We start from the raw sequence: 25935 nt of genomic DNA on the forward strand, positions 1-25935 counted from the left end.
CAAATGCTGGAGTAACTCAGCGGGACAGGCAGGCAGCGTCTCTGGAGAGAAGGGACGGGTGACGGTTCAGGACGAGACCCTTCTTCAGACTGGGAGTCAGGGGAGAGGGAGACGTCGAGATATGGAAGGGTTTGGTGTGAAGACGAGAGATCAAAGGGGGCGCTGGTAAGGAAATGTAGGCTGGTCATTTGTTGGCTGTTGGGAATGTGACGAGAAGGTCGACAATCTGCAACATTCAGCGGGACAGTGAAACTAGTCGGAAAACTTGGGTGGGGAGAGGGGGAGTGGGGGGAGGGGGGGAGGGGTGGGGGGAGGGGGAGGGGGAGGGAGGGGGAGGGGGGGGGGGAGGGGGGGAGGAGGGGGGGGGGGAGGGAGGGGGGGGGAGGAGGGGGGAGAGCAGAGCGAGGAGGGGGGGGGAGGGAGTAGGGGGGAGGAGAGGAGGGAGGGGGGAGAGGAGAGGGGGGAGGGGGAGGGGGGTGGGGATGTAAGGGTTACTTGAAGGGGGACGGTACTACAAGCCCAAACGTGCACCTCCCGCCCGCCTGTCAGGTTGCTTGGCCAATGGAGGCGGTGGGAGAGGAGGGACGGGGGGGGGAGTAAGTTTGTTGAGGGGGAGAGTGTGTGATCACTGCAGCGACTGGAGCCCTGGGAGCGGCAGCGGGATGTAGGATAGAGCGGAGTGGAGCCACCCCCTGCACCGGCCAATGCCATGTCACCTTCCCCGCCTTCCCCTCTCCATCCGCGGGCCGCCCCGCACTGACCCTGGCCTCGTGTCGGCCACACGGTGTACAAGCGGCCACCGATGTATCTCCCCCCTTCTACAGAGACCTCGGGAGCTGGAGGCCGAGAGAGGAGCTGTTCTGGGAGGAGAAACCTCGGGGGGGAAATCTGCCTTTAAAAATAATTTTTTTTTAAACACTCCGGGTGTGATGTGAAAGTGGCGCTGGTTTGCGGGAGGGAGTTTCGAACCCTTTGCCCGGCTCCACAGCGGCGGAACTGCCCGTGGTCCTGAAACAGGGACAGAACTCTCCGTGGTCCTGTAATACTCGGCTCCTCGGCGCCTGCAGCAGCGACGGGGCTTGTACACGGAGCTTGTACACGGAGCTTGTACACGGAGCTTGTACACTCGGACCTTGTACACGGGGCTGTCCCTGGTCCTGAAAACATCACGTTGCTTCTCATCCCAGGACGCTGAAAGAATCGAGATCTTGCCGGGAAGAGCGAGAGAGAGACAGCGGCAACACACAACACACTCACACAACACACACACACACACACACACACCGCACAAACACACCGCACACACACACACAACGCCAGGAGTCCCCGCGACACCTGCATCGGCAGCCCGTTCCAACATCACCCGCCTTCAAAGATGCACTTCCCGGTTACTCTGCGCGTCTATTTGTGGGAGACTGTGGTGTTTTACAGGTAAGATGTTTTGCACTGTTCCCCCTTATTTCGAGCGACCGGTTTAATTAAAACGGAGTCAGAGCGGATTACTGCGAGTGCTGTAGTGAATCGGGATTTCTAAAGGAGAATGGGGATTGCTGTGCTTTCAATAGATTTGCTTTGCCAATTCCCCATTGGGGCAGGCGGCGCGGCCCAGGGAAGGTAATGTTGGGGCGCTGTGGCCGTGAGCCCGAAGCCACAATATTAATTGTGCTGCATTGGATTAGACCGCAGTGTTCAATGTTGTGGAGTCGGTGAAGCTGCGCTCCGGCCCCGCTCTGTGGACAACACTGCCCACTGCCGGCGGCACGGGAACTGCAGCTAAACCCTCCCCCACCGTTACTCTGCTCCCCTTCTCGCTGCTACAAACGTGTTCCCAAACACTTGTGTTCACGGTTAGATCGGCGGCGAGGATCTGTGTCTCGTTATTGGCGCAATGAGCTAGTTGCTGGAGAGTGCAAGTGAAAGTTACAGCGCTGTTTGCAGCTGGAAGCTTCACTCATTCAACAAGGCTGCCCTCGTTACCTTACAAATATTGGCCACTTCTTCCAATCAAGCCCATTGTACTTGTCTAAATGGAGCTAAACTCGTCACCGACCCGCTCCCTTGGTCTGAGACCCGTTTCCATCTGACCATTTTGTTGCAATCCTTGCAGATTTGTTTCATGTGGGGCTAAAAGCGCATCGCTGCCGCTGCCAGGTACAAACCGCGCTGGGAAGAGGCGTTTGTCAGGTAGCGAGCGCCCCGACCAAAGGTGGGAGCAGTGAGATCACCTGGATTGGTGCATTTTCTGCCATTTCCCGTTATCCCCGCTGGTCAAGGAACTGGACCATCGATGTCCGATTGTTGGCGTTTGCGGCTCCCCATAAATTACAGCCAATCACCAAACCATCACCAATCAGCAATTCTCGTTTGACATTAATTTGATCGTTTGAATATTAAGTTGTGCTTCATGAATCCAAATTATAATTTTTTAATAAAATCTCTGCGCGTGTGTTGGGCCAGTACGGTCCGGTCTCCGGCCCCACCATGTGTCGGTCAGAAGGGGCCGGAGTGCGGTCCAGTGGCGACCGGGAAAGTCCATCCCTTAGACCCCGCGTTCGGGCGGTCGGAGACGTGGAGGACGGCGCTGGAGTCAGGCTGGGGCAGGGGCACAAGCTCTGGGATTGGGATTGTGCGTGGAGACGGGCCACCCCCCCCCCCCCCCCCCCCCCCCCCCCCCCCAACCCCCCCCCCCCCCCCCCCCCCCACACCCCCCACACCCCTCCCCCCCCCACCCGTGTTTAACAAACACCCCCCTTCCCTGGGCCGCGCCGGGGCCGCCTTTATTAAACAGTCCGTGAGTTTCAAGACCAACATCACGACATCAATGCCCCCCCTCACCCCCCCCCCCCCCCCCACACACACACCACACACACACACACACACACACACACACACACACACACACACCACCCACACACACACACACACACACACACACACACCCCCCCCCCCCCCCCCCCCCCCCCCCCCCCCCCCCCACCCCCACCAACATGGAGCCTCTAGAGCGCCTCGCTTTATTGAATAAACTGCAGTGTTTGTCGCCGCTATTTATATTCTGTTGGTGCGGTTTGCAGTGAGTTGTGGCGGTTTGTGTGGCGCTCGCTGCGGCAGCTGCGACCATGGCCCTGATCATCATTCTCTCCTCTCCGATTCCTCCCCGCAGTTTGGCCGCCGCCAAGGAGGTGGGCGCGGCCAGGTCGGCCACAAACCCCCCGTCACCCTCAGACTTCCTGGACAAACTGCTGGGCAGAACCTCGGGCTACGACGCCAGGATCAGACCCAACTTCAAAGGTAACTCGTTACAAGCACGGGATTGGTTGCGGCAATGCAGGGAAACATAAATCACCGGTTATGCAACAGCGGGGGGGAGAGGAGGAGGGAGGGAGAGACGGGGGGAGAGAGAGAAGGGAGAGATAGGGAGAGTGGGAGAGGGAGAGAGAGGAGAGTGAGGGAGAAAGAGAGTGGGAGAGGGAGGAAAGAGAAAGGGAGAGAGGGGGAGGGGAGAGAGGGAGAGAGAATGAGGGGAGAGAGAGAGAGAGGGAGAGAGAGAGGGAGGAGAGAGAAAGAGAGAGGAGGGGGAGGGAGAGAGGGGGAGGAGGGAAGAGAGGGGGAGGGGAGAGAGAGGGAGAGAGAATGGGAGGGGGGGGGGAGAGAGGGGGAGGGGAGGGAGAGGAGGGGGGGAGAGGGGGGAGGGAGAGAGAGAGGGGGGGAGGGGAGAGAGAGAGGGGGGGAGAGGGAGAGAGGGAGAGGGGGGGGAGGGAGAGAGAGGGGGAGAGAGAGAGGGGAGACAGAGAGGGGGGAGAGACAGTGAGAGAGGGGGTGGAGGGGGGGGGAGGGGGAGGGAGGGGGGGAGAGAGGGGGAGAGGGGGAATGGAAGGTGGGGGAGAGGAGGGTGGAGGGAGAAGGAACCAGGGACCCTGAGACCAGTCATCGCCACGTGTTGCCGGGACTGACGCGGGGCAGCGAGCACGGACACACACTGTGATGTTGCAGGGGTTGTCGAGGCTGTTTCCCCGTCTCTACACTTCAATCACAAACACCGATCTATAGTGGCGCATGAGAAGTAACAACTTCATCAGCAAATGAGTTCAGGAAAACCCTGTGAACGGATATTACATCCAGTCTGTGGCTTAAAACGCGGTCCCGTTTCACACACAGTATTTGGGATGTGTGGGCAGGAACTGCAGATGCTGATTTACACCGAAGATCGACACAAAATGCTGGATAAAACTGCGGGTCAGGCAGCATCTCTGGAGAGAAGGAACGTGTGACTTTTCGGGTTGTGTCTGAAGAAGGGTCCCAACCCGAAACGCCACCCATTCCTTCTCCCCAGAGATGCTGCCTGACCCGCTTGTAGTTTGATTCAACTTTGACTCATTCAGTTCAATAAAGGCGATTGGAGTGAGCTGGCGCTGGTCATTCGGTCACGGAGAGATCTTGTTGAAACACTGCATCCCTCTACATGAACCAGCTACTGCAGCTCTGGGCGGCTGGCGACCGCTTTGTTAAACTGTGTACATAGGTTTGGAGATTACAGAACGCTCCTCATTCTCGGGTGCGGCAGACCCCGCCATTACTCCACCTCCCACGGTATTGTTGCACTTACATAGAAACATAGAAAATAGGTGCAGGAGTAGGCCATTCGGCCCCTCGAGCCAGCACCGCCATTCAAGATGATCACAGCTGATCATCCATAATCAGTACCTCGTTCCTGCTTGCTCCCCATATCCCTTAACTCCGGTCGCCCTGGGCTATATCTAACTCTCTCTTGAATAACGTTAGCTGTAGTTCCCCATTCAATGTCACAGCTCTGCTTCTTATCTCGGGGTTTGTGTGAAGATGGAATCATCTGCCATTCTATGTAGCACATGCCGACTCGTCATATCGATGCCAATCAGCGATTATGTACTTTACAGCTAACCGATAAGACTCCAGAATGATACGATCAAGTCAAGTCAAGTCAAGTTTATTTGTCACATATACATACGAGATGTGCAGTGAAATGAAAGTGGCAATGCTCGCGGACTTTTGTGCAAAAAGACAAACAACAAAACAACCAAACAAACTATAAACACAATCATAACACACATATTCTTTTACATAATAAATAATTGAGGGAAAAACGTTCAGTAGAGTTAGTCCCTGGTGAGATAGGCGTTTACAGTCCGAATTGCCTCTGGGAAGAAACTCCTTCTCGTCCTCTCCGTTCTCACCGCATGGCAACGGAGGCGTTTGCCTGACCGTAGCAGCTGGAACAGTCCGTTGCAGGGGTGGAAGGGGTCTCTCATGATTTTATTGGCTCTGGAGTTGCACCTCCTGATGTATAGTTCCTGCAGGGGGGCAAGTGAAGTTCCCATAGTGCCACATACTGGCTGATAAATCCCACACACTGCAGCATGTACCCGTGCCTGACCATCTCATCAACCTACATCCTACCAATGAGATTGTATTTTCCACAACTGAGCAACTTTACAAAGGAGATTAACATTTATTTAGCCAGTAGGTGGTGAATCTGTGGAATTCATTGCCACAGTCGGTGGTGGAGGCCAAGTCATTGGGTATTTTTAAGGCAGAGATAGACAGAGTCTTGATTAGTGCGGGGGGGGGGGGGGGGGGGGGGGGGGGGGAAGGGGGGGGGGGGGGGCAGGAGAATGGGGTTGGAAGATCAATCAACCATGATTGAATGGTGGAGTAGACTTGATGGGCCGAATGGCCTAATTCTACTTGAATTCATGACCCATGTTAATGCCAAACTATGCAGATGTTTGCTCTGGATTTGTGTTGTAAACTGAAGTTAGAATTCTACAGGACAAGAAGTTTCAGAGTAGTTTATTGTTACGTGTACCGAGGTACAGTGAAAGGCGTTTGTTGCGCGCTGACCAGTCAGTGGAAAGACAATACGTGATTGATCAAAGACAATGACAAGAATGTGATCTCAATCAAAATGGTTCAATTTTGACCCAGGAGGTACAAGTATTGAACACCAATCAGCGGCAACGGCACCTTCTGTTTTTGATGAATTTTAGAAGTCTAATATGATGAGCAAGTTAGTAAAATGATCTCATGGATGTTCGTCATAAGGACATAAGGGCATAAGGACATAGAAACATAGAAACATAGAAATTAGGTGTAGGAGTAGAGGCCATTCAGCCCTTCCAGCCTGCACCGCCATTCAATATGATCATGGCTGATCATCCAACTCAGTATCCCGTACCTGCCTTCTCTCCATACCCCCTGATCCCCTTAGCCACAAGGGCCACATCCAACTCCCTCTTAAATATAGCCAATGAACTGTGTGGCCTCAACTACCCTCTGCGGCAGAGAGTTCCAGAGATTCACCACTCTCTGTGTGAAAAAAGTTCTTCTCATCTCGGTTTTAAAGGATTTCTCCCTTATCCTTAAGCTGTGACCCCTTGTCCTGGACTTCCCTAACATCGGGAACAATCTTCCTGCATCTAGCCTGTCCAACCCCTTAAGAATGTTGTAAGTTTCTATAAGATCCCCTCTCAATCTCCTAAATTCTAGAGAGTATAAACCAAGTCTATCCAGTCTTTCTTCATAAGACAGTCCTGACATCCCAGGAATCAGTCTGGTGAACCTTCTCTGCACTCCCTCTATGGCAAGAATGTCCTTCCTCAGATTTGGAGACCACATACGTGATAGGAGCAGAATTAGCTCATTCAGCCCATCAAGTTTACTCCGCCATTCAATCATCTTTCCCTCCTAACCTCTTTCTCCCCATAACCCCTGACACCGGTCCTAAACAGGAATCTATCTACCTTTGCCTTAAGCAAGAGGCAGCGATAGATACTTGCGACCAAGTTAGCCGAAGCAAGACTGTCAGGAGGTAAAAACAACAGATACTGTTCCATTTTAAATAATTCCTTTTGGTGAGTTGTGTCAGACATAGTTTTATGAATCCCTGTGAGGCACTTGTATCAAACTGAATGTATGTTCAAAGGACAGAAGTGAAGAATGATGATTAATGAGTTTTATATAACTGGAACGATAATCTATTCCCCCAGGGGCTGGTGTTCAGATCTTTATTCAATGCATAAAATGTCATGGCTTGAGTGCAGACAGGAAAATGCATTTATCAACTGCCCTTCTGTGATCTCCATATGTCCCTGCAGCTAATTACAAGGCTGTTGAAGTGTATTTACTGCATGAAATCTGTGATTGCATGGCCCGACAGTCAGCTGTGTAACACGAGGGACATCTCCCCTGTTTCTCTCTGGAATCATTCCATTGGACTCGAGTCCATAGAGTCCATAGGCTCAGTGTAGCTCAGCATTCCCACAGCAATGTACACGTTGTCAGCTGAGACCTCTCTGCTCAAAGCCCTGAAGCTGAACTCAGAGTCCCAGCCAGACACATCCCTGTCACATCCACCACCACAGATGCTGCCTGACTCAATGTGTTTCTCCAGAAGATAGACACAAAACTCTGGTGTAACTCAGCGGTTCAGGCAGCATCTCAGGAGAAAAGAAATCGGTGACATTTCAGTTTGAGACCTTTCTTCATGCTGTCAGTCCCAAGTAGAGGAAGGGTCTTGACCCGAAACATCACCCGTTCCTTCTCTCCAGAGACGCTGCCTGTCCCGCTGAGTTACTCCAGCGTTTTGTGCCTATCTTCAGTATAAACCAGCATCTGCAGTTCCTTGCTACACATGTTCCTCCAGCACTTTGTGTGTTACTTTGAACTCACAAGTAACTGACTCGGACATTAACTTGGCCACAACAAGCGTCAAAACATTTGCTGAGTTAAATTGAGTGATTGAGAGTTTAGACCAGGGTCATTTCAGTAGGACAGAGTTATGTTAGTAATTCCTAGTTTGTAGTGCATTTGATAGGAAGCACAAAGGAAATTTAATACCAATGTTTGTGAAATGGAAACATGTAGAAAGAAAAACAACGAAATATTTGCTGAAGGAAAAAAACTATAAATAGAATGAGATATCAGAGGCGCTGCTTAAGGCAACGATCTTTAATTCAACTACTAATTCAAGACCAACTGTATTCAAGGGAGAATTAGTTATACCTCTTAGGACTAATGGTATCACGGGATATGGGGGGGAGAAAGCAGGAACGGGGTACTGATTTTGAAAAATCAGCCATGATCGTATTGAATGGTGGTGATGGCTCAAAGGGCTGAATGGCCTACTCCTGCACCTATTTTCAATGTTTCTACGTTTCTAAAATTGCAGAATGATGTGAGTCCTGATAATGCAAAGACAGGGAGGAACTGCAAACTCAGTACAGTTCCCATAGAAACATAGAAACATAGAAAATAGGTGCAGGAGTAGAGGCCATTCAGACCTTCGAGCCTGCACCGCCATTCAATATGATCAGGGCTGATCATCCAACTCAGTATCCCGTACCTGCCTTCTCTCCATACCCCCTGATCCCTTTATCCACAAGGCATCCTAAAAAGATTTCCCCAGTATCTCTTAAACTGTGACCCCTTGTTCTGGACTTCCCAACATCAGGAACAATCTACCTGCATCTAGGTCCAAACCCTTAAGAATTCACATCTAAACTCCCTCTTAAAATATAGCCAATGAACTGGGCCTCAACTACATTTGTGGCAGAGAGTTCCAGAGATTCACAACTGCAGTAGAACCACTGCGGGTACCCCACTAGTCACTGCCTGCCATTAAAAAAAGGACCCGTTTACTCCTACTCTTTGCTTTTTTCTCTATCATCTCAATAGTCTAGCTAGTTAGTTCTCTGTAGCAGTTGTGGCTTCAGGCGACAGAACCATAGTCACATAGCACGAAAACAGGCCCTTCAGCCCAACTTGCCCCATCAATGCTAGTCCCAGAGTCACTAAACAGGCCCTTCAGCCCAACATGCCCCATCAATGCTAGTCCCAGAGTCACTAAACAGGCCCTTCGGCCCAACTTGCCCCCAACTCCCAGAGTCACTAAACAGGTCCCAGAGTCCTGGAAACAGGCCCTTCGGCCCAACCTGCCCCATCAACGCTAGTCCCACCTGCCCGCATTGGGCTTGTATGTAAAGGAACAACGTTTTTCACACAGAGAGCGGTGGGTGTGTGGAATGAGCTGCCAGAGGCAGATGTTGAGACAGAGACATGTACTATCACAACATTTAAAATACATTTACACGGGTACATGGATAGGACAGGTTTAGGAAAATATGGATTAAATGCAGGCAGGTGGGGCTAGTATAGATGGGGACATGTTGGTTGGTGTGGGCAAGTTGAGCTGTAGGTTTCCACACTGTATTACTCTGCGTCCTCTAGTTCCTGATTCCTCTATTCCCCTTCTGATCGTATACACCTTTTAACATCACCCTCAGCCTCCTGCACTCCACAGTATAAAGCATCAGCCAACCCAACGTCTCCCTGTAGCTCAGGCCCTTAAGTCCTGTCAAGGAGGTGGGCCTAGACATTGTGGATACATTGGTGATCATTTTCAATGTTCTGTCCTTTCTGGATCAGTTCCTGTGGACTGGAGGGTTGCCAATGTAACTCCACTTTTTTTTTAAAAAGGAGGGAGAGAGAAAACAGGGAATTATAGACCAGTTAGCCTGACTTCGGTCGTGGGGAAGATGCTGGAGTCGATTATTAAAGATGTTATAGCAGCGCATTTGGAAAGCAATGACGGGATCAGTCAAAGTCAGTATGGATTTATGAAGGGGAAATCATGCTTGACTAATCTTTTGAAATTTTTTGACAATGTAATAAGTAGAATGGTTAAGGGAGAGCCAGTGGATATAGTGTATCTGGACTTTCAAACAGCCCTTGACAAGGTCCCGCACAAGAGATTAGTCACTGAATGTAAGCATGCATGTACAGCAGGCAGTGAAGAAAGCCAATGGCATGATGGCCTTCATTGCGTAAGGATTTGAGTTTAAGAGTAAGGAGGAAACATGTTCCCGATGTTGGGGGAGTCCAGAACCAGGGGCCACAGTTTAAGAAAAAGGGGTCAGCCATTTAGAACGGAGACGATGAAATACTTTTTCTCACAGAGAGTTGTGAGTCTGTGGAATTCTCTGCCTGGTGGAGGCCGGTTCTCTGGATACTTTCAAGAGAGAGCTAGATAGGGCTCTTAAAGGTAGCAAAGTTAGGGGATATGGGGAGAAGGCAGGAATGGGGTACTGATTGGGGATGATCAGCCATGATCACATTGAATGCTGGTGCTGGCTCGAAGGGCCGAATGGCCTCTACTCCTGCACCTATTGTCTATTGGAGGTCCTACTGCAGTTGTACAGGGCCCTGGTGAGACCGCACCTGGAGTATTGTGTGCAATTTTGGAATTTGAGGAAGGACATTCTTGCTATTGAGGGAGTGCAGCGTAGGTTCACGAGGTTAATTCCCGGGATGGCGGGACTGTCATATGATGAAAGAATGGGCCGACTGAGCCTGTATTCACTGGAATTTAGAAGGATGAGAGGGAATCTTATAGAGGATTGGACAGGGTAGATGCAGGAAAAATGTTCCCGATGTTGGGGGAGTCCAGAACCAGGGGTCACAGTTTAAGAATAAGGGGTATGCCATTTAGGATTGATATGAGGAAAAACATTTTCACCCAGAGAGGTGTGAATCTGTGGAATTCTCTGCCACAAGAAGCAGTGGAGGCCAATTCACTGGATGTTTTCAGGAGAGAGTTAGATTTAGCTCTTGGGGCTAAGGGGATCAAGGGATATGGGGAAAAAGCCGGAACGGGGTACTGATTTTGGATGATCAGCCAAGATCATATTGAATGGCGGTACTGGCTAGAAGGGCCGAATGGCCTACTCCTAAATCCTCTCTGCATTGGCCTCACCAATGTATTCTACAAATGTAACATAATATCCCAAATTCTTCACTCAATTCCCTGACTATATATGTATATACCTATATATCACTAAAAGTCTCACCTTGTATGTATGTATGTATGTTCCCGAAACACAGCCAAAACGGTACACAATAGCTCAACAAATCTAGGGGTGCCTGACTCACCCTGATTCGCCTGCGATGTGCAGTATCAAGTTTCATTTCACAAAGTGATTCACTTTAAAAACTATAATGCACTTTATACTCTGAAGTTTCAACGCAGTAGTCGCGCCTGCGCAGTGCGCTCCCACTTGCCGGGCCCATCAGCCGCGCCTGCGCAGTTCCGTGTGTACTTGACTGGCATCATAACGGAGACCCAACGGGTCCACGGGTCGTCTAGTGTATATATATATATATGTATATGTATATATGTTATATGTAATGTATATATGTGTATATATATTTGATATATTGATGAAGGCCAATGTATCAAAAGCCATCTACCTGCAATGCCATTTTGTGGGAAGGACAGGATTTACCTGCACACGTGGATACCTGTATTCCACAGCAGGGGTTACCAACCTTTTTTAGTTCATGGCCCCCTTGGGCTCTTTAATTTTTCTGTGGCCCCCCCTGCCATTATTAGCGGATAAACGTGGCCCCCCTTCATTGAACCTGTGGCCCCCTAAATCCCCCGATTTTTCTGTGGCCCCCCCCTGAAATTTGCCATGTCCCCTTTGTGTTGGGAATCACTGGTCTACAGCTCTCTCCAGGGCCCTGCCATTCACTGTAAACGTCCTGCCCTGGTTTTATGTTCGAGGAGCTGCAAGAACATTTTTTACTGAAGTAACAACGGTTTGGAGCAGAAATGTTGATATATTTTAGACACAAGATATTCAAATATGGGAGGTTATTTTTGTGTTGCTTTGACAAGTTGTAATTAACACTTCTGGTGCTGAACTTGGTTCATATTTCACTGTTAATTTGTAAAGTTAATAAACCTGATCATTTGTAAACTGGCAAAAGAAACAGTGCATTGGTAATTATCCCCTTGTTGATAGAATATTACAGCTTGGTGCTCTCAGTGTAGACATTGTAAACAGATTTAATGCAATTCAAGTGTTTAGGAAGAGTAACGTTTTAATTTTCAGTGGCTGAAGTTTTAATAACCAGGTCTACATGGTAATATGAACAGAATGAGATGAGGAGTGTTCTTTTGTATTAACGACATGATCTGATGATCTGGAATGTAGAGGCTGTCTGGAAGAATGAAGCTAATCCGGTATCTTTCACAGCAAACTGGAGGAATGGTTGAAGGGGAAACTGTCAGGACTAAGTGGAGGCTGCAGGATAATGGCCCCGTTGTTATTCACAGCTGAGTGTGAGTGTAGTTGGTCAGTGAGGAGGCTGAAACACTCATCATCTCTCAGACCACGGGCTGGATCATCCACCGAGGTCCCGGTCAACAGAAGCCGGTCTTCAGCAATTCCACGACATATCAGAAACAGCTGAATGCATTAAATACATCCGAGCCCCAAAGCCCATCCACATCACTGATACAACATCACTGAAGAATTGACTCTGCCTTTAGACAAGCTGCTTGGCCCCATGACAAACTGCCCACGTTTGTGTTGTCATCAGTTCAGTCAAGAGGTTGAATATCGTTCAATCAGATTGTGGTCGATCTTCAACCCAGTAATGAAGTGGATCAAATACAACTGAGTGGTTTCAGGCTGCACTGACCAATGGAAGACACAGAGTGCTGGAGTAACTCAGTAGGTCAGGCAGCATCTGTGGAGAAAATGGATAGGTGACGTTTCACAGAGTGCTGGAGTAACTCAGCGGGTCAGGCAGCATCTGTGGAGATGGAGCCCAATCCAGGCGACTATTTGCGTGTTAGGGCCGAAACATATTCTGGGTTTCCACACTCCAATAAACGTAAATGGCCGATGTAATAGAAACATTTCGGCCCGAAATTAGGTTGCAGGAGTAGGCCATTCGGCTCCATCGATGCTGCTGCACCATAACTCAGCGGGTCAGGCAGCATCTGTGGTAACATGGATACCTGCCTTTCCCCATAGTGCTGGAGTAACTCAGCCACAAGGGCCAGGCATCTAACTCCCTCTTAAATATAGTTAGGTGAACTGGCCTCAACTAGAGTGCGGCAGAGAGTTCAGTGGGTCAGGCAGCATCTGTGTGAAAACATGGATAGGTGACGGTTTCACAGAGTTTCTGGAGTAACTCAGCTGTGTCTTGGCTGGACTTCTCTAACATCGGGAGCAATCTTCCTGCATCTAGCCTGTCCAATCTCTTAAGAATTTTGTAAGTTTCTATAAGATCCCCTCTCAATCTCCTAAATTCTAGAGAGTATAAACCAAGTCTAATCGTGTATTGTCTTTCTACTGACTGGATAGCACGCAACAAAAGCTTTTCACTGGACCTCGGTACACGGGACAATAAACTCAACTGTAAACTGCGGGTGATGTTTTGGGTCGGGATTCCTCTTTAGACACTGATACACCAGCTCACTGATATCGGTAAATGTTTCACCAGTTGCATTCATTAAAATGCAACAATGATAAAAAATAGACCTGCCCTCTCAGTGGGAAGTCAGAAACATTTGCCCTTGTCATCTAAGCAACATTTAAATTAGAGAGAGAGAGTCAAGTCCAGAGCGTTAATTGTCAGATGTACCATAAACGCAACAATTACATTCTCACCAGCCGCAGCATAACAGGTCTGTAAACACATTCTTGTTCAAATAATGTCCACTTCTGTCCAAGTTATGCAATGATCGGAAGCATAAAGGGAATGGACTTTTGCGTTGCCATGGATATTGACACACAAAACCTTTCAACGTGGCGGAAGCAGAATATCTCATAGTTTTATCACAGATATGGGTTTGTATTAAAAGAATAAAATGAATTATGTGGAGGAGAGACAAGGAAATGAGATGATATATCCAGCATGTGTAGGCGGTTAACCCAGGCACAATAATTGCTTTGTGACGTAGAGTTTTAGATTTTCACCAGTCTTTTCAATGATAGACATCAATAATAAATCACATCTATAGTGATAAACTCTAAACAAAATCTAAAACAACGTATGTCTGTGAACGTTACCTTTGATGGAGTGGAAAGTCTATTGTAAAGGATGTGGATGGCAGAATTAAACTCCACAAAACAACATTGGAAGAGCACCCAGAGATTTCACAAAGAACCACAGACAAGTGTTCCTCAAGATCCTCACCGTCCCCCAAACACTCCTCACTTCCCCGCACCACACAGTATTCCAGAGACTGGTAATGTTTTGATGAACACATCCATTTGTAGAATACAAAGCCCATGCATCCTATCACAACTACAGAGGCTGCAACAACATGAATGAATGAATGAATGAATGAATAAGTTGGCCATATGAATGGCCAAGTATTCAGTAGGCCCCCTCGGTCATGACTGACCATGGGTGATGCATCCTGGTCGGATGCAAGCCTGGGCGATCGATGTCATATGGAGGACAGGCTGTTGCCCATGCAGCACATCCCCCCCTCTCCACGTCGCTGATCGATCCAAAGGAACAGCAGGGCCGTTACAGTTTGGCACCAGCGCTGTTGCAGGAGCTGCCAGAGCGAGGTTGTAGACAACGACGAACTGCCTTAGGGGATCCGACTCTGGATTTTCTTGAGGTTTACTCCTGGAGCCTTTTCCATGACTGGATATGGTCACAAGACAGTGGAGGTTTTAAATCAGAGTTTTCCCTCTCCTAGATGGACTGCCTTCCCAGGCTGACGAGCCCCATCTGCCCGAGACTCGTGGGGGCGGGAGTTCCCGTGCAGGTCTATAGCACCTGCCCACTGCAGGTCTATAGCACCTGCCCACTGCCCACAGGTCTATAGCACCTGCCCACTGCCCACAGGTCTATAGCACCTGCCCACTGCCCACAGGTCTATAGCACCTGCCCACTGCCCACAGGTCTATAGCACCTGCCCACTGGTCTATAGCACCTGCCCACTGGTCACTGGCATATGCCAACTGGGCACTAGTCTATACCACCTGCGCACAGGTCTATAGCACCTGCCCACTGCCCACAGGTCTATAGCACCTGCCCACTGCCCACAGGTCTATAGCACCTGCCCACTGCCCACAGGTCTATAGCACCTGCCCACTGCCCACAGGTCTATAGCACCTGCCCACTGCCCACAGGTCTATAGACCTGCCCACTGGTCTATAGCACCTGCCCACTGCCCACAGGTCTATAGCACCTGCCCACTGCCCACAGGTCTATAGCACCTGCCCACTGCCCAGAACCAAGTATTCACATACAAGGAATGTGCCTTGGTGCTCCGCCCGCAAGTGACAACATGACGTACAGTGACAGTTAGGAATGATACATAAAACATGAAACATTAATAATAAAACATTATCGATTAAACGTGTGAATTAAATAAAATACCAGAGCAAAGGGAGGCTACAGATTATTGGTTATTTAGTAGAGCAACTACTCGTGGATTAAAAGCTGTTTTTATGTCTGGCTGTGGCAGCTTTGACAGTCCAGAGTCGCCTTCCAGAGGGAAGTGATTCAAAGAGTTTGTGGCCAGGGTGAGAGGGGTCAGAGATGATCTTGCCCGCTCACTTCCTGGCCCTTGCAGTGTACAGTTCATCAATGGGGGGAAGGTTACATGTAACCAGGGTTACATTTCTGCTTGTCAAACCTGCAATAGAACTCATCCAGGTCGTTGGTCAGCTGATGATTGTCTAAAGAGCAGGGGGGCTTTCCTCTTGTAGCTGGTGATTTCTTGCTAGCCCGTCCAAACTGAAGAAGAGTCACTAACTGAGAACTTGCTCAGAGGGATAACATCCTTCCCTCTGCACAGGGACCATGGACAGTGATTATTCCCCTCCATCTCTTCATGCTCAGAGTGGTCATTGGGTGTCCACAATATGGTCCTCTCCACACTCGAGAAACCTAAAGGGCCTGTCCCACTTACGCAACTTTTTCGGCAACTGACGGCACCGTCATAGGCCGTTGCAGGTCTCCGGAATTTTTGAACGTTGAAAATCCAGCGGTGACCAGAAGGACGCTACAACTCTGTGGGCGACTGAGGAGACGACTCACGACCATACAGGCGACATGTCGCGGGGTGAAGCCCGTACGGTCGTGAGTAGTCGCCCAAAGAGTCGTACCTTGTTCTGGTCGCCGCTGGATTTTCAACGTTGAACATTTTCGGCGACCTGTAACAACCTATGACGGGTGCCGGCAGTCACCGATAAAGTTGCGTAAGTGGGACAGGGCCTTAACTAAACCAAGGTTCAGTCTGAATCTACAACAAGCTGCCAAGGAATCTACAGATGTGGATACAATTAGGGCTTTTAAAAGACATTTGGAGTTATTTGTAACTCTCTCTCCCCTGATGCTCAGTCTGAAGAAGGATCTCAACCTGAAACATCACCCATTCTTTCTCTCCAGAGATGCTGCCTGACCTGCTGAGTTACTCCAGCTCCTTGTATATATCGACTGGACAGATATATCGACTGGAAGGGTTTAGAGGGATCTGGGCCAAAAGCAGGCAAATGGGCCTGGCCAGCGTGTCAACTTGGTCAGCATGGACAAGGTGGGCCGAAGGGCCTGTTTCCGTGCTATACAGCTCTCCGGCTCTATGACACTAAAACTAGATTGGCCACTGTTTTGCAGATTGCCCACAATCAGCCTGTGGGGCTGACTCTTCCCCTCCACTCCCCTCCTCTGACCACTTTGGAAGCCCAACATTAACTCAAGGAAAGACATTTGGACAGGTACATGGACAGGAAAGGTTGAGAGGGAGATGGGCCAAACATGGGCAGGTGGGACTAGTGTAGATCGGACATCTTAGTCAGCATGGCAAGTTAGGCTGAAGGGCCTGTTTCCACGCTGTATAACTCCAGGACTCTGATCTTTTACAAATTTTGTCTAACAGGAATGGGGAAGTAAAATATTTTTTTTCCACTATGATGGCATAAGGGACCTCTTGTGCGTTGGGCATTGAAGGTATTGGGGTCGATGGTGGAAAGACATTGGGGTCGATGGTGGAAAGACATTGGGGTTGATGATGGAAAGACATTGGGGAAATGATGGAAAGACATTGGGGAAATGATGGAAAGACATTGGGGTCGATGGTGGAAAGACATTGGGGTCGATGATGGAGAGACATTGGGGAAATGATGGAAAGACATTGTGGTCGATGTTTTTATGGGATTGGAGTTGATGGGTAAAAGGTATTGGAGTTGATGTTTGTAAGATATTGGAGCCAATGGTTGAAAGGCATGTGGGGCTGATGGTTGTAAGGTGTTGGGGTCGACGATGGAAAGACATTGGGATTGATGGTTGTACAGTATTGGACCCGATGGCTGATGGTTGTGAGGTGTGGAGGCTGCTGATTCTGCAACTGCACAGATACAGGAAAGATAATCGTCTTTGGTTGCTCGCATCAAAGCATCAAGGATGCTCCAGTGTCCATTGTCCTCACCTTTGCACTTTCCACTCTGGGTGATGGTGAGTACCACCAGTGCTGGTGACCAAACATGAGCTTCCACCTCCCAGAGATCTATTGTCAGTAGCACAGTCCATTCACAGAGAGACACATTGTCTACAGTCAGAGTAAAGGAGATTGGGTATTCAAAATAAAATGCTTCTGCAAGCCAGACATCTAGTCATAGTCATTGGGCTGTGCAGCATGGATGTAAGCCCTTCAGCCCACCTTCTTGCCCTGGCCCAATTGCTTGCATTTGACACATTTCCCTCTAAATCCGCCTTCTCCATGTATCTATACAAATGTCTTTTACAGGCCATAATTGTAACCTCTTCTATAGAATCCTCTGGCAGCTCTTACGAACTACCCTCTGAGTGTAAAACTACCCAACTGAGATCCGTCTTAAATCTCTCTCCTCTCAGCTGAGGCTCATCCCCTCTAGTTTTAGAATCCTCTACCCTGGGAAAATAACTGTGACCCATGTTGTGTCCAGTTTGGTTTGTATCCAATAGACGATCTTACCCTGAATCCAAGTGAGGTCCCGTCCACACTTGCCAACAATGTGGACCTTTCCCAAAAACCTTGTTAACGTCCAATCTGGGATTTCCTTGATTTATTCCTGCATTTATTGGCTCCCCTGCATGTTCATCAATGTGAAGTTGCTCTCACAGAAGAGATGACATTTTATACATTGAACATTTTTCACAGGATACTCCTCTGGCAGATGATGCCAAATAGATTGAACCATTAATCAAAGTTTCAGCAGAATTATTAGTGCGAGCCTCAGATGCAACTTAATCTCCATTTCAATATTACAGGACATGCTCCACCAGGTGAAAGCAAATATCTCACAATCCCTTCCTAGAGATAATATTATCCATATTATCTGTTCTTGTACCAGGGGTTTTGAGGGGTTATTCTAAATCCAGACTCATCATCAAGCAACATAATTTCCAAGCAAGCCATGGCTGTAAGCAGTCTGAGGAAGGGTCCTGACACAAAACATCACCTATCCATGTTCCCCAGAGATGCCTCCTGCCCTGGAGAGTTACTCCAGCACTTTGTGTTTTTTTTGTGTAAATCAGTATTTGCAGTTCCTTGTGTCTTGAACAGGAATAAAACAGACAGAACCTGGTTCCAGGAAAGATGCAGAATTGAAATTATTGAGGATTTTATTTAATTTGAAATGATTGAGAATATAATATAATTGCTAGCATGGATTTTATCAAAGTGCCTTTTTACATCTGGGCTTGTGGGTTAACCAGCCTCTGTAAATTGACACTAGTGTGTTGGGAGTGGATGAGAAAGTGGGATAACAGACTACTACTGTGAATGGGCTATCGATGGCATGGACTTGGTGGGCCGAAGGGCCTGTTTCCACGCTGTAACTATCTAATTGGTGACTTCCAGTGAAATGCCATGCATGTGGATACAGTAACTGGTGGGGTTTGCCGACTAGTCAGGGCAGCACTGGGCCTGTACTCGCTGGAGTTTAGAACAATGAGGAGACCTCATTGAATCGTACAGAATAGTGAAATATAGAAACATAGAAAATAGGTGCAGGAGTAGGCCATTCGGCCCTTTGAGCCTGCACCGCCATTCAATATGATCATGGCTGATCATCCAACTCAGTATCCCGTACCTGCCTTCTCTCCATACCCCCGATCCCTTTAGCCACAAGAGCCACATCTAACTCCCTCCTAAATATAGCCAATGAACTGTGGCCTCAACTACCTTCTGTGGCAGAGAATTCCACAGATTCACCACTCTCTGTGTGAAAAATCTTTTTCTCATCTCGGTCCTAATAGACTTCCCCCTTATCCTTAAACTGTGACCCCATGTTCTGGACTTCCCCAACATCGGGAACAATCTTCCTGCATCTAGCCTGTCCAACCCCTTAAGAATTTCATAAGTTTAAGTGAAAGGCTTGGATAGAATGGATGTGGAGAGGATGTTTCCACTAGTGGGAGCGTCTAGGACCAGAGGGCACAGCCTCAAAATTAAAGGACGTTCTTTTAGGAAGAACATGAGGAGGAATTTCTTTAGTCAGAGGGTGGTGAATCTGTGGAATTCTTTGCCACAGAAGAATTCTAGCCAGCACCGCCATTCACTGTGATCATGGCTGATCGTCCACAATCAGTGCCCCGTAATATTGATGCGGAGCAGCTAAGGAAGGCTTGAAATGCAAGAAATTAAAGAGTCCAAGCCAAAGGAAGCAAAGTTGATCAATCCACTGATTCAAACTTTGGCTGAGAAGAGTGTTTAATAATTGATGATCATCTTTCTGAGATTAAGTGTATCAGGTCTGTGGAATTGCAGATAATGCTTTAATCGATGGTGTTGGTATCGGGACCTCTGACAATAGTAGGTAACATGATTCTGTCTTGTTGATGGTGTTTGTCACTTGGCAACGTTCAGCTTCAACCACAATCTGTCTTTGTTTTGCACAGTTTGACATTCACTGGAGGGTTCTCAGACCAAGCTGCCAGAGCAGGTGAACTGAAGCAGGCCGTTAGAAGAAAGAAAGTATCATCGCAGGGAAACATAGAAACATAGAAACATAGAAAATAGGTGCAGGAGTAGAGGCCATTTGGCCCTTCGAGCCTGCACCGCCATTCAATATGATCACGGCTGATCATCCAACTCAGTATCCCGTACCTGCCTTCTCTCCATACCCCCTGATCCCTTTAGCCACAAGGACCACATCTAACTCCCTCTTAAATATAGTCAATGAACTGGCCTCAACTACCTTCTGTGGCAGAGAATTCCAGAAATTCACCACTCTCTGTGTGAAAAATGTTTTCCTCATCTCGGTCTTAAAAGATTTCCCCCTTATCCTTAAACTGTGACCCCTTGTTCTGGACTTCCCAAACATCGGGACCAATCTCCCTGCATCTAGCCTGTCCAACCCCTTAAGAATTTTGTAAGTTTCCATAAGATCCCCCCTCAATCTTCTAAATTCTAGAGAGTATAAACCGAGTCTATCCAGTCTTTCTTCATATGGAAGTCCTGACCTCCCAGGAATCAGTTTGGTGAACCTTCTCTGTACTCCCTCTATGGCAAGAATGTCTTTCCTCAGATTAGGAGACCAAAACTGTACGCAATTCTCCAGGTGTGGTCTCACCAAGACCCAAGAATGGGAGGAGCGTAGCATGTAGGAAATAGAACATAGACCAGTACAGGAACAGGCCCTTCGGCCCTCCTGTTCCTTCGGAATATTGTCTTTCCACCACAACCCTCAGTCTTTTATCACTAACCCAGTTCTGAATCCATAGAACCAAGTATTTGATGGAATCGGTCAAAGTCAGCATGGATTTATGAAGGGAAATCATGATTGACTAATCTTTGAGGATGTAACAAGTAGAATGGATAAGGGAGAGCCAGTGTATGTGGTGTATCTGGACTTTCAAAAAGCCCTTGACAAGGTCCCACACAGGAGATTAGTGGGCAAAATTTGAGCAAATGGTATTGGGGGTAGGGTATTGACATGGATAGAGAACTGGTTGGCAGACAGGAAGCAAAGAGTGGGAATTAACGAGTCCTTTTCAGAATCGCAGGCAGTGACTAGTGGGGTGCCGCTAGGCTCAGTTGTTTACAATATATATTAACGATTTAGACGAGGAGCTGCGAGGAGGATGCTAGGAGGATGCAGGGTGACTTGGACAGGTTGGGTGAGTGGGCAGATGCATGGCAGATGGATAATGTGGATAAATGTGAGGTTATCCACTTTGATGGCAGGGGCAGGAAGGCAGATTATCATCTGAATGGTGTCAGATTAGGAAAAGGGGAGGTGCAACGAGACCTGGGTGTGCTTGTACATCAGTCACTGAAAGTAAGCATGCACGTACAGCAGGCAGTGAAGAAAGCTAATGGCACGTTGGCCTTCATTGCACAAGGATTTGCGTATAGGGGCAAGGAGGTCCTACTGCAATTGTACAGGGCCCTAGTGAGACTACACCTGGAATATTGTGTGCAATTTTGGTCTCCTAATTTTAGGAAGGACATTCTTGCTATTGAGGGAGTGCAGCGTAGGTTCACCAGGTTAACTCCTGGGATGGCGGGACTGTCATATGCTGAAAGAATGGGTCAACTGGGTTTGCATTCGCTGGAATTTAGAAGGATGAGAAGGAATCTTACAGAAACATGTAAAATTCTTCAAGGATTGGACAGGGTTGATGCAGGAAAAATGGTCCCGATGTTGGGGGAGTCCAGAACCAGGGGTCACACACAGTTTAAGAATAAGGGGTCAGCCATTTAGGATTGAGATGAGGAAAAACATTTTCACACAGAGAGTTGTGAATCTGTGAATTTTTCTGCCATAGAAGGCAGTGGAGGCCAATTCACTGGATGTTTTCAAGAGAGAGTTAGATTTAGCTCTTAGGGCTAATGGAATCAAGGGATATGGGGAGAAGGCAGGAACGGGGTACTGATTGGGGATGATCAGCCGTGATCGCATTGAATGGCGGTGCTGGCTCGAAGGGCCGAATGGCCTCCTCCTGCACCTATTGTATGTTTCCTTGTAAGTTACTGTGAATCCCAGCATCTGAAACCTTTGGATCAGCCTACCATGGGGGAGGGGGCATTGTCAAACACCTTACTAACATCCATGTAGATGACATCAATCACCCTAAAGTGTGACCCTTGTTCTAGATTCTCCCTGAAGGGGAATCCCCATTGGAAGAGTGTGTCGACATTCATCCTGTCAAACCTTTTCAACATCTTACAATACATAGAAACATAGACAATAGGTGCAGGAGTAGAGGCCATTCGGCCCTTCGAGCCTGCACCATTCGCCATTCAATATGATCATGGCTGATCATCCAACTCAGTATCCTGTACCTGCCTTCTCTCCATACCCCCTGATCCCTTTAGCCACAAGGGCCACATCTAACTCCCTCTTAAATATAGCCAATGAACTGGCCTCAAGCCGAGTCTATCCAGTCTTTCTTAATAAGAAAGTCCTGACATCCCAGGAATCAGTCTGGTGAACCTTCTCTGTACTCCCTCTATGGCAAGAATGTCTTTCCTCAGATTAGGGACCTCTGCTTTTCATTGAGACACAAGGAACTGCAGATGCTGGTGTACAATAAAGACACAAAGCGCTGGAGTAACTCAGCGGGTCAGGCAGGATCTATGGAGAACATGGATAGGTGGGATTTCGGGTCAGGACCAATCAGACTGTAAAAAGCTTAGATGACATCCACCACCCTACACTCATCATTCATCTTCTTCAACTCCTCAAAAAACATGATCAAGTTAGTAAGACCCTAATTAACCCAATCTCTGCCAAATGGGAGTAAATGCTATCGAGAGGAATCCTCTCCAATAGCTTTGGGGGAAGAAGATAACCAGTTCTAGATGGAATGTGGGAGATGGGGGCAGGTCACGGAGTGTGGGACTGGTTATAGGGAATGATGGGATCATGGAGGTCCATCATTCCCCCAAGGTCAAGGATGTACATCATTCCCAGCAAGCACCTCTCATGGAGGGAGGTGGTTTGGGGGCAGATCCACTCAGGGCACCACCTGCCTCACTCTGCCCCTGCCCTGGGTCAGTACAGAGATGCTCCCTTCATCCATCACCACTCACTGCCCACCTGCTGGCCAGCCAACACCTCCTGAAACATTTACCTGGGCGCCAGATTGGAGGCTTGCAGGTGGTCTCAGTGCCCAGGTGAGCTACTGCTACTGCTCACCTTGCGGTGGGACTGGTGCGGGGCAGTGTCCTTCTCACAGAGAGGGTGAATGTTGGGCTCTGGAGTGGAGATGGGGTGTGTACAGGTGATGGGGTGTGTACAGGTGATGGGGTGTGTACTGGTGATGGAGTGTGTACAGGTGATGGGGTGTGTACAGGTGATGGGGTGTGTACAGGTGATGGAGTGTGTACAGGTGATGGAGTGTGTACAGGTGATGGAGTGTGTACAGGTGATGGAGTGTGTACAGGTGATGGGGTGTGTACAGGTGATGGGGTATGTACAGGTGATGGGGTGTGTACAGGTGATGGAGTGTGTAGAGGTGATGGAGTGTGTACAGGTGATGGAGTGTGTACAGGTGATGGAGTGTGTACAGGTGATGGGGTGTGTACAGGTGATGGGGGTATGTACAGGTGGATGGGGTGTGTACAGGTGATGGGGTGTGTACAGGTGGATGGGGTATGTACAGGTGATGGGGTATGTACAGGTGGATGGGGTATGTACAGGTGATGGAGTGTGTACAGGTGATGGAGTGTGTACAGGTGATGGGGTGTGTACAGGTGATGGGGTATGTACAGGTGGATGGGGTGTGTACAGGTGATGGGGTGTGTACAGGTGATAGGGTGTGTACAGGTGATGGGGTGTGTACAGGTGATGGGGTGTGTACAGGTGGATGGGGTGTGTACAGGTGATGGAGTGTGTACAGGTGATGGAGTGTGTACAGGTGATGGAGTGTGTACAGGTGATGGAGTGTGTACAGGTGATGGGGGGTGTGTACAGGTGATGGAGTGTGTACAGGTGATGGGGTGTGTACAGGTGATGGGGTGTGTACAGGTGATGGGGTGTGTACAGGTGATGGGGTGTGTACAGGTGATGGGGTGTGTACAGGTGATGGGGTGTGTACAGGTGATGGGGTGTGTACAGGTGATAGGGTGTGTACAGGTGATGGAGTGTGGGGTGTGTACAGGTGATGGGATGTGTACAGGTGATGGGGTGTGTACAGGTGATGGGGTGTGTACAGGTGATGGAGTGTGTACAGTTGATGGGGTGTGTACAGGTGATGGGGTGTGTACAGGTGATGGGGGTATGTACAGGTGATGGGGTGTGTACAGGTGATGGGGTATGTACAGGTGATGGGGTGTGTACAGGTGATGGGGTGTGTACAGGTGGATGGGGTATGTACAGGTGATGGAGTGTGTACAGGTGATGGGGTATGTACAGGTGGATGGGGTGTGTACAGGTGATGGGGTGTGTACAGGTGGATGGGGTGTGTACAGGTGATGGGGTGTGTACAGGTGATGGGGTGTGTTGTACAGGTGATGGGGTGTGTACAGGTGATGGGGTGTGTACAGGTGATGGAGTGTGTACAGGTGATGTAGTGTGTACAGGTGATGGGGTATGTACAGGTGATGGGGTGTGTACAGGTGATGTAGTGTGTACAGGTGATGGGGTGTGTACAGGTGATGGGGTGTGTACAGGGTGAGCAGGGCTGATGCGGAGGTAGGACAACAGGCAGGTTGATGGGCGAGCAGAGTTGGTTGGAGAGAGGAGGGATGATCGTGGGACATGAGGGGAGAGGTGGAGGGATGGGGATGGGATAGAGGACAGTGGAGGGGCAAATGGATACTGGTGAGAGATACATTGTTGTGGCAAGACTAGAAACATAGAAGCATGGAGACACAGACACATAGATGCAGGAGAAGGGGTGTGTACAGGTGATGGGGTGTGTACAGGTGATGGGGTGTGTACAGGTGATAGGGTGTGTGTACAGGTGATGGAGTATGTACAGGTGATGGGGTGTGTACAGGCCATTCATCCCTTCGTACCAGCACCACTGTTAAATATGATCACAGCTGATTATCTAAAGTCAGTACCCCGTTCCTGCTTCCTCCCACATACCCCTCGATTCTGTTACCCTAAGAGCTCTATCCAGGGGCGGAAAACCCGGGTGGGCCAGAGGGGACACGTCCCCTCCATGTTTTGAGAGGTGGGCGACATCCCCGCCAGGTTAACCTGCCTGGGCTTGCGGCAAATATGGCCAGCGCAGAGAAGCAGCGCTGGTGGCCCGTCAGTCCAGACAGGGCAGTTAGTTGACCCGGTGAGACAGGCAGTTGAGTTGCATTTAGCGCTGGATTGAGCCTCCGAAGCCTCACGCGCGTGTGTGAGTGTGGTCCCCGTCCCCTCCATGTTTTGATAGTGAGTTCCATTCTTGGCTATATCTAACTCTCTCTTGAATACATCCAGTGAATTGGCCTCCACCGCCCCCTGTGGCAGAGAATTCCACAGATTTACAACTCTCTGGGTGAAAAGGTTTTTCACCATCTCAATCCTAAATGGCCGACCCGTTATTCTTAAACTGTGGCCCCTGGTTCTGGACTCCCCCAACATTGGGAACATGTTTCCTGCATCTAGCCTGTTCAATCCCTTAATAATTTGATATGAATTTAAGATACAAACAGAGGGATCATTTGAAGCTGGAATGTATTAACCATATGTACATATTGTTCTATAATGTGAACAGATTGTGAACTCATCTTTCAAATGGATTATCTTCGATAAGTTGTGCCTAAATGATTGACATAATTCTATGTCTATAATGTTTATGAAGCATATTTCTGTTGATTGAGTATTGGGGCGGAGTTGAGATGTTGCATTCTGAGTCATAGGTAGACAAAAATGCTGGAGAAACTCAGCAGGTGAGGCAGCATCTATGGAGCGAAGGAATAGGTGAAGTTTCGGGTCGAGATGAGAAGAACTTTTTTTCACACAGAGAGTGGTGAATCTCTGGAACTCTCTGCCACAGAGGGTAGTTGAGGCCAGTTCATTGGCTATATTTAAGAGGGAGTTAGATGTGGCCCTTGTGGCTAAGGGGATCAGAGGGTATGGAGAGAAGGCAGGTACGGGATACTGAGTTGGATGATCAGCCATGATCATATTGAATGGCAGTGCAGGCTCGAAGGGC

At 48.8% G+C, this 25935-nt stretch overlaps 1 protein-coding gene across 1 annotated transcript in view; it reads left to right on the forward strand.

Moving 5' to 3' along the window:
- Positions 1 to 1275: 1275 nt before the first annotated feature.
- Positions 1276 to 25935, forward strand: part of LOC129701861 (glycine receptor subunit alpha-1-like) — a 75544-nt gene continuing 50884 nt past the window's right edge. Inside the window, 2 exon segments of the mRNA XM_055643348.1 lie at positions 1276 to 1431; positions 3161 to 3288. Coding sequence (XP_055499323.1) covers positions 1376 to 1431; positions 3161 to 3288 — 184 coding nt within the window. The 5' untranslated portion in view covers positions 1276 to 1375.

The sequence above is a fragment of the Leucoraja erinacea genome, chromosome 11, assembly GCF_028641065.1.
Source record: "Leucoraja erinacea ecotype New England chromosome 11, Leri_hhj_1, whole genome shotgun sequence".
Taxonomy (NCBI): domain Eukaryota; kingdom Metazoa; phylum Chordata; class Chondrichthyes; order Rajiformes; family Rajidae; genus Leucoraja; species Leucoraja erinaceus.